General features: G+C 43.5%; 1 protein-coding gene across 1 annotated transcript in view; it reads left to right on the top strand.

Annotated features, from left to right (window-relative positions):
• Positions 1-4,834: 4,834 nt before the first annotated feature.
• The window catches only part of nat8l (N-acetyltransferase 8-like), a gene marked incomplete at both ends in the record, with an annotated part of 11,991 nt that continues 6,899 nt past the window's right edge, over positions 4,835-9,926 (top strand). The window contains 2 exons of the mRNA XM_083681887.1: positions 4,835-5,150; positions 6,674-6,838. Of these exons, the coding sequence (XP_083538013.1) occupies positions 4,835-5,150; positions 6,674-6,838 (481 nt within the window). The remainder of the gene's footprint in view (positions 5,151-6,673; positions 6,839-9,926) is intronic.

Below are 9,926 nucleotides of genomic sequence, written 5' to 3'. Positions count from 1 at the left end.
CCTCCAAAGAGAAGGAGAACATTGAGTAAACACCTTGGTGAAAGTGTTGTGCTCTCAACTGTGGGTCTTACAGATTCTGATGATCCCACCATCACCCCTGTCAGTCTCTGAAAAGATCCCTGCTCAACATCCTTGACAGGGCCATTTCAGAAATGGAAAACAGATTTTCCAAGAAGAATGTAGACCTAATGATAGCCATATCCAATCTTGTACCCAAATCTAGTGCATCTCTAGATTCCACCTTGTTGCGCCCTCTGCATGTGCTTGCTGGCACTGCAGCAGACGATTTCAGATGTCAGTCTGAAATGTTGGTCAAGAAATGTCCAAATGAAACAGACCTGTCCACTGTGTGTAAACACCTGCAGGAGTATAAAGAAGCTTTTCCCGTGTTGCATAAAATGTATGTAACAGCCCTGGTAATTGGTGTGTCTTCAGCATCATGTGAGAGTTTCCTTCTCCACACTGTCACGAGTCCTAACCATGTTACATGAAAGAAAGAGAAATTTGGTGATCTTGGCCCATGAGAAATCAATAACAAATACCTTAGACATGGATGAATTTGTTAGAATTTTTGCTAAGAGAAACAGGAGACTGATGTTATAGATAGATAGATAGATAGATAGATAGATAGATAGATAGATAGAAGATAGATAGATAGATAGATAGATAGATAAAAAGAAACAAAGAAATGGATATATGACTGATATACTGTACATATACTTTCGGGCTACTAGTCCGCTTCTCTACCCTCTGGGCTACCTACCGCCCAAGTTGCCCACCTATTATTTTTACCAGCCCACCCTAATATAGCAGGCTAAAACCGGCCCTGCTCTCTTCCCTTGTCTTATTCTTCCTCTCCCTTAAGTTCGGAGTCCTGTACTGAGCATGAGCAAAAAAGTACCATAAAGTGAGCAAAGTCTGCAATCTTGACCATAATATTTCTAATGTATGTGATGAGACATAATCCAATGTGAGTTTAGAATTCTGCAACTCCATTCTTGCATGATGTGTAATACATTTTCAGACTGCTAAAACTCTGGTTGAATAAACTGTTTCTCAAAAACCTTAAGACAAGTTAAAGACATGGTCATGCTGTAGAGTATTCTGAAAGGTTAGTTATTTTTTGTTCAGTTCCATACTATTTGCACAAGCAAATTGGAGCCGTTCATGTTTTCTTTCCATTCATTTTTATTACAATGTTGACGATTTTGGAGCAGGGGAGGCTGGTGGAGGTAGAAATCGGAGGACGTGCTCATTGTAATGTAATGTAATGGGGAATGGTATCAAACATGTGAGTCTCCACTGTTTTGGAGTTATTGTACGACATGTCAGTCAGAAGACAAAGAGAGTATTGGTCTGATGTCGTGGCTCAGTATACATCTGGCCATACACTACAAACATTGAGAAGTACTGAATAACAAAGTAAAACATGGAAAAAACAGGAGAGAAAAATACATTGACATGAAGAGGGATAATAATATAGACAATTTGGGGCCCATGAAAATGACATGGTCTAAAAAGAGAGGGGCCATGAATAAAATAAAGAATCCACTCATTAAGGCCAGGAAAAACTGGACAGAATAAATCCAAAATGTCTCCCTCTGCAGAGGTTTCTTAAGCAAATAAACTAAACTAAACTAAACTGAAACTGGTGCCTGACCGGATTCCCTCCACTTCTTCTGTATCTGTTGAATTAAAATTCTTGATTGATTTATTGATGAGAGATCTAATGTAGTAATGTACTCTGATGTAGTAATGTACTCTGATGTAATAATGTACTCTGATGTAGAACAGTAGATGGGACTGTCTACTGTAGGTCTCGCCTTGGCTAAGGTCTATAGTAACCACACACACACACACACACACACACACACACAGTCTCTCCTGTGAGCACTGACTCTCACAACCCAGTGGCCACAAGAGGGAGACAGAAGGCAGTTGTGTGTGTGTGTGTGTGGGGGGGGGGGGGGGGGGGGTCATTGAGAAGTTTAAGTATGACTACACTGCATATAGTAATGAGAACCACACACACACACACACAAACACACACACTTTTGGCAGGCAGTAATCAAATGACTACCTGTGAGTGAGTTATAGATAATAAGATCCCAGTCTAATCTACTCAGACACATTTAACTGGTAAACACACATGATTATGGTGGTACATGCTGTTATTTTAGCATCACATCCCATATGCACAGCAATCTCTCTCTCACTCATAGCAAGTAGTGTACTAAGTTGGTCTTTTATCACCCATAAGTCCCATTGTGGCCCTTTTCCTCCTTGGTCCGAAGCCACAGACTTTTGTGTTTCCATCTTCAAGAACGTCCCAAAAAAATATAAAACCCTCAAAAAAGCCCAGGGCCAGTAGAAAAGCACCATTAATGTTCCTAAGCCCATGTCCTGGTCTTTGTTGACATTCACATGTTGTGTTCTCTTAGCGTGACAGACTGCTCTGACACTGTGTGTCCAATTAGAATTATAGCACCAGACTCATGACTGAGGGCTAACATGTGATTCCAAGTCCATGAAGAAAAAACATGGTCATTTACTTCTAATAATGTCCTGCATAACTCATTTTAGTTATTATTAACATAATATATAATATACACACATATGTGACACTGGTAGCAGCTATAACCACCTCGAGGTCAGGTATATTTCTGATGTTTTGGTAGATTATTTCAGCATGTACAGCACATGGCATACAGTTGAGAGTGCACAAAAGTGCTGTTTCTAGCTGTTGAGCTGAAAAAATAAATCTCCTAGGGAAGGATTCTTCCAGGGCCCCTTTGTGGGTCGTTCATTGACCTTGGTGAAAAATGTGCCCTGGTTGTTATAGCTACTTCGTAATACTGAGCACACACTGAGTCTGTCATCAATTAAATCACTTCCTGAAACTGGATGAGTGGATTACCCTCTGTCCTAACTTGAAATATCAATACATCAGCGGTTAAGAAATAAATCCAATACATTGTTCTATCAATGAGAAGGTTCACAGTCATTGCAATGTAACAGCAGTGGGGGTGTAACCGCTAATCTGAAGCCTACCCTTATGGGTGTTGGGAGTTACCTTTTCAACTCATCATTCATGAAAGTGGAAACTGACTATATCTCCGTTTTGCCGATAATGTAACCTATTCAGAACAAATATTTCCTCAATGCAAATAGGGAAAAAAACGGTATAGCATAGCCTAAAGCACTTAGCCTACAATTCTGTGCTGAAGCATGTATGAACCACATTGCCAAACAGCATAATAGAGACATAAAAAGGTTTGGCGTTGGATGTTTATGGTGTGTCAGTCTTTAAGTTTTACAGTCGAGGCAGTGATGCTGCTGTCTGGTCAAACTGCGCATGCCTGGAGCACCTTCCTCCCGTCTTTCTGCTGGGTGCTTCGGTCCACCCGCAGGTGCTGATGCTAAGAAATGATGCACCCCGCTTGAGGCTGCATGGGCGACAAAGGCGTGCGCGTTGTAGCCATGGCCGTTGTAGTGGTCATTATGTCGCTATGCGTAAGGCTACATCTGGACCAGATAGACTAGACATTTGTGATTTAGGTGTTTGGCCGGCGGGGGGAGGGGGGGGGGGGGGGTTATCGGCAGTGAGCAGAAGGAGGAGGTGGGGATCCAGTCTAAACTAGTTCTGTTCAATGCCTAGTGGTAACGGTTTATGCTATATAGCCTGAATTAGATCTATCAATCAAGAGCCTCCTTTAGCCTCCTTTCGAATGTGAAAATGTTACACTTCGTCAGAAATGAAGGTGCTCATGCTGTGATTCATACGCCTTTGAATAGGCTACTGCTCTAATTGTAGTGAACAAAGGCAATTGTGATAGGATTACCATGTAGTCATAGTGAAACGTTTTGTATCCTCGTATATCACCTGAAATGCCCATTTTACATATGAACTAAAACCACGGGGGCAGTTTTGCGAGTGCGAATTGAATTGGGTGTATCGGGACAGTTATAACGGGTTTATGGGAGGGGGTGTCGCCCGGCAAGTGTGATAACAACGTCCATAAATGTGCGTTGTTCTGCTTAATATTTCCCATGTGGCACACTAGGATGGGCCTTCTAAAATGCGTTTTATAGAGTGATTACACTCCGAAATCCCATCATAGCGACTGAAGAGAGTCGGAGAGAGGACAGATGGGTCAAAGAAAAAGCCGAGGAGGAATCACTGCAGTGCAGTAAAGCTGTCAGTCAAGAGACCGGGGGATCGAGCGAGGCAAACGGCCGGGAGGAGCGAAGCGACCAGACCTACCAAAACACAATTCCCCTACCAAACAATTACATTCCAACTGCAAAGTCCCATCACAAAATGTCCTTATGGTTTGACGCATCAAAGCTATGAGTCCGCAGAATGCATCTCCCTCATCCATTCTGACAGATATGTCATTTCGTGATCCAAGGGTTCTGGCAAAGCCTGCTGCAAGTGTGCCGGTTATTCGAGGACATACCTGTTCAGAAAATACCCTTACTACGCAGGCCCGCCACCCCCTCCCCAAACACACATGTGTGGAATTTCGCCGGTATACACTGGGAGGAATGTTTTAGGGTTTCAAAAAGAATTGGAGCGGGTGTCTCTCCTGTCTGTCTCCGCCTATCAGCATCACATGGGGGGTAGCTTCAACCAATCTGTGGGGTGTATGGACCACCCTAACCCCTGAATCTGAATCCACCTGCTATGACGCATTATAAATAGTGCTTGAAATACGCCGGCAACTCTTGGTCGTGAGAAACGCTCAGGGTTGCAGCAGTCTTTTTCTTTCCATATTTAAAACACATCATCCATTTATTCTTTCCCAGTTCAGTTCTTTTTTAGGCCAGTTGCATGCATTGTTCGTCTCCAAAAATGGTTTGCGAGACTAAAATTGTTGCGGACGAACACGATGCCATACCTGGGACCAAAAAAGATTCTATTATTGTTTCCTCCTCCCAAATGTGGGCTTCTTCCACACCAGCTCCAAATCCTCTCGAGGAAAAGGATGTGAGGAAAGATACGGTTTTGATCCGTGAGTTTGAGCGCACGGACCATGTGGAAGTGCGGCGCATCTTTTACGAGGGTATTATGGAGAGGATACCCAATACGGCATTTCGGGGGCTAAAACAGCAAACTCAAACTCAATTCTTATATGCTCTTCTGACACGTAAGTAAGCTAATTCCCCATACCCGAATGTCTTACTTGACTGAAATGTATTTTTTCTAATGTTACGGTTGTCACTACGCCTTCAAAAACGCTTTTCATTTTACTCATATTTTTTGCCAAGCAGTCTATCCTGTAAACACATTATTGATGAATTACTCGTCCCGACTAACATATGAAAATAATTGACTGTGATATGTTAATTACAAAGTGAGTTATAATGCAGTAGTAGGCAATCATAGGCATATTGTTGGACCATTTGGCCATAATGTCAATGTATAATTCGTTGCCCTCTCCTCCTTAATACCGGCATGTACTGTAGCTCATGTGCCAAGCCCTGATATACCGCAACACAAAGGCATGGCCAAACGCATGCTGCATGTATGTAGCCTGTGGGCCTATGGGTATGATAGGCTACGCGGGTCGGACGCATGAATGAATGAATGAATTTGAGGATTGGCCCGACAGTGTGCGCGCTCGCACCAATAGCACCCCCAGCCAGTTCCCATCATCACACACACATATTTTACTGAGCGTGCACGAAACGCGCTCTCCGCCTCTGCAAGAGAAGGGATGCACCAACTGCGTGCATGTCGGCTTTGTTTCTTTATTCAAATTCATATGAATGTAATGTATGAAATCCAAGTATGACATCTAGGGGATTCCTGTGCCCTACTTGATCCACATAAGCCTAGACACATATAGCGTGTTGTCATGAAAATAATGAATGCAATGTAATTACGCATCAAATGAGGAATAACATTCACCACGAAATGTGTCATATTTCATGAGCTTAATTTTTATTTAAATGTCCACCACCTCAAAGGAGACTTTTACCCACCTCATGCCTTTATCTTTGCCATGGTAAGTGACGGTGAAGTCAGAATAAAACAAATGGCAGAATAGGATAGCCTAAGGATAGCCTACATCCTGAAATATTTCACTGGTGGTATAATTGCCTGAAATTGTGCATAAGATGTGCATAACATTTGGCTCATGTATCACTGTAGTGGGTGGCAATGTTGACAGTATGCACGCCACATCGTGGTGCAATGGAGTAAAACATTATTGCATGTCAGATGACAACATGCAATGCTGCACAGCTTGTCTGTGTTCCCTACGAGCGCCCCCGTGTGTCAAAATCTACGAAATACACCAAAATTCACTGTATTAGGCCTACATGGATTGGGTAGGTTATGGTAATTACGCACAGTATAGGTGTGTATAAACATTTACATTTTATAAAGTAAAACCGAAGTGTGTAAACAGAATGTCCTGTGTTGTTTTTGTTCCATAATATGAAATTATAAATGAATTTCTAGCATGACTTGATTGTGTTAAAATAGGAAAACTATTAGGCCTACAGGAAAACTGCCCGATTGAGCTATGGCCACAGGTTGATGCAATTACTGCTCCTTTGAATTGAATGTCACTGTTTTGTTTATCTCTGGGTTAATTCCGCCAAAATCAACATTTGATTCTCTTTTCTGACAGGTATCGTTTATTTTTCTTCCTTATCTCCATAGTAATGTGCTTTGTTGTGACCAAATCCTTCACGCTGACCTGCTGCGCCCCGTTCATTCTAATGGGCGCTCGCTACTTCTACAGTCGGAAAGTTATCCACAACTATCTTGATTGCGCGCTCCACACGGACATGGCCGACATCGAGGCATATTACATGAAACCCACAGGTAAGAGGGGGTACCTTTAACACAAGAGAAAAATAATACTGTTAAGCGTTTTTACTCATTGTTTTTTCTGTCAGCAGAAAATGTTCATCCACAGACATTTTATTTTTTGTACATGGGTTACTTACAAATCATAGCACAAACTTCAAAATTGCAAACATACACACACACACACACACACACACACACACACACACACACACACACACACACACACACACACACACACTCACTCACACAGGCACTGACAGTAGCAAAGACCACAAGAGCACTCGAGGGAAGCTGGGGACTATGTTTTCAGGCTTTGCACAAACATTCTACCTATTAAATATGCAAGGCAACTCTCTCTGCTCTACTTGGTTACAGGGGGCACGTGGAGCTATTGATTGCTTGGCGGAAATTGCTGATACACTTTCTGCAGTACACTCTGTGCAGGCCTCATTTCCTACAGTCCCTAATTAGAAAAATCAATCACCCTCCTATGATCCAAAACACTTTCGATAAGAAGTGAGCTGTGACCACTTATTCTGTTCAAACATTATATATATCTATGCTATAATCAAATCATATCACGCACGCACGCTCGCTCGCACGCACGCATGCACGCACGCACGCACGCACGCATGCACGCACACACTGTAGCATCTTGGGGTCAGTTGGCCCTGTTTGTAATGGCAGTGAAAGGCAGGTGTTTGCTAAGCCTCTCATTGATTTTCGCCTCTCTTTGACATTGTGTCGGCTGGCTTTAGTAATCCAGTGCATACACAATTGCAATTTAGGCATCCATTATTCTTGTGGGGCTGTAATGCTTTAAAGGGGTCAGGCCCCACTGCCTTTGGACAATGGTAATGATTACAGCCATGCAAACAGAATAGGCCCACAGAGGAAACCCACCTGGGCAGCAGCACAGACCTGATAGATAGATTGTCCTGGCTGACATCATTGTCACTGCGTGTGTTGTCTGTGTGAAGTTGGGCATGTCACACAGGATATTAATGTGAAAAGCCTGTATGTGTGTGTGTGTGTGTGTGTGTGTGTGTGTGTGTGTGTGTTCATGTGCGTGTGTGTGTGTGTGTGTGTGTGTGTGCACATGTGTGTGTGTGTGTGGCTGTGTGTGTGGCTGTGAAGATATTGTAGCTAGTTACAGTAAACCTGTAAGAGAGATATGTATGTCTGTGTGTGTGAGAGAGAGAAAGAGAGAGAGAGAAAGAGTAAGTGTGTGAAACCCCCCTGCCATGGGCTGCAGTGTGTGGTGTGGTGTGTGTTTCAGCAAGTCATGTAGTGCTAGTGGCTCTGGGTGAGAGGTGCAGTCACTGGGGATAAGACTATTAGCTAGAGCAGATGAGCAGAGCATATTTGTGTCTACAAGCCTCGGCTAGCCAGGGATACAGGAGGAGGATCAATCAATACCCTTAGCTGTGTGTGTGTGTGTGTGTGTGTGTGTGTGTGTGTGTGTGTGTGTGTGTGTGTGTGTGTGTGTGTGTGTGTGTGTGTGTGTGTGCGTGTGTGTGTGTGCGTGTGTGTGTGTGTGCGTGTGTGTGTGTGTGTGTGTGTGTGTGTATGTGTGTGTTTGTGCACTCCGCAACCACTTGTCCCACTGTCGCTAAAGACCAGCTGTCACCTTAGTTGTGCGCTGTTTGTAGGTGTGTGTGTGTGTGTGTGTGAGTGTGTAGGGAGCATACTACAGGCAGGGGTTACCAGGGACAATGAGTGTATGGGGGTGGAGGAGGTTTAACCAGAGAATCTTAACAAAGGGGCTGGGATATTCATTCTACTGACATAACTCCTCCCTGACATCCCATTGATCAATCAACCAATCAACCAATCAATCAATCAATAGATATGCCCCCTACAGTGTATTCTTTGCATAATCTTATCTATTAGTAATGTGATATCCAGGTGAAAATAAACCTTTTCGGATCCCTCTGTCCACTGCACACTTATGATAGGCAGTGCTTAACAGAGAACACAACCATATCTAGGGGCATTATGAGGCACAGGGCATCTGTCATCAGCCTGGAGTATACTCAGATATCTATATCTACTGTGATCCATACATTAGGTGGGACAAGGTGACAGCCAGGGTTGGTTCGATTTCAATTCAGCCAATTCAGCAAGTGATTTGAATTTATAAATAAAAAATGGAAAAAGACTTGATTGAAAATAAATGCCCCACTTGAAATCATTGATTTGTCATTTCATTTGACTTCCTGAATTGAAATTCAACTGACCCTCAACCCTGCTGTACTCAACAGTAAAATACATGTAGTGTGATCCACCCATTAGGTGGGCCAAGGTGACAGCACAGCCTAGTGTAGTGCTATGTTGGCCTCATTCAGTGAGTGTGCTCAGGGCCAGTCCCATGCAGAGTGCTGTCTAGACAGCAGAGTGGACCCACCTGTCTTCCCTCTCTCACCTCCCTCTCTGCACACCTCTGGGATGACATTCTGTTCCACTACCTTTACTGGCACCTGCCTGCTGCTTATTTTAGCTCTGCACAGAGAGCGAGAGAGAGAGAGAGAAAATCATAATGTGAGGGCAAGGTAGAAAATGGGAGCATTTAATAGGGATATGGGGGAAGGGTTTTCTACACAGCTTGGCTATATTTGAGTATATGTGTGTGTGTGTGTGTGTGTGTGTGTGTGTGTGTGTGTGTGTGTGTGTGTGTGTGTGTGTGTGTGTTCATAGGGGTTGCTGGGTAGCACACAGACAAAGGGCCTCCCTGGGGATCTCTCTCCAACTCGTCAGCTGAAGGCAGCACCTCCATAAACAGTAGATGAATGTGCCTTCCTTCCTTTCTTCCTCCTGTCCTCTCCCTCTCTTCTGTGGCCTGTTGATGCTGAGGACTGGGCTATCCCTCATCCTGAGACGGAGGATATCATCCCAACATCGCCACATTCTTTATTCTGGAGACTAGCTAGCTGAGGTATTTATTTCCTAGTGCTCTTACTGCAGGTTTAAGGATGTGCCATGCTCATCCAGCTCCATTCTAGATGAATGAGACACCCCCAAAATGGGCACATCCCTGATTGTCTCTAGAGCATTCCTTGCAAAACTACTTTTAAATAGATACTAGTAATCAACAATGGAC

The sequence above is a fragment of the Argentina silus genome (assembly GCF_951799395.1).
Source record: "Argentina silus genome assembly, chromosome: 1".
Lineage (NCBI taxonomy): Eukaryota > Metazoa > Chordata > Actinopteri > Argentiniformes > Argentinidae > Argentina > Argentina silus.
Note: the sequence above shows the minus strand (reverse complement) of the source record. Positions and strands in the feature narration are given on the sequence as shown.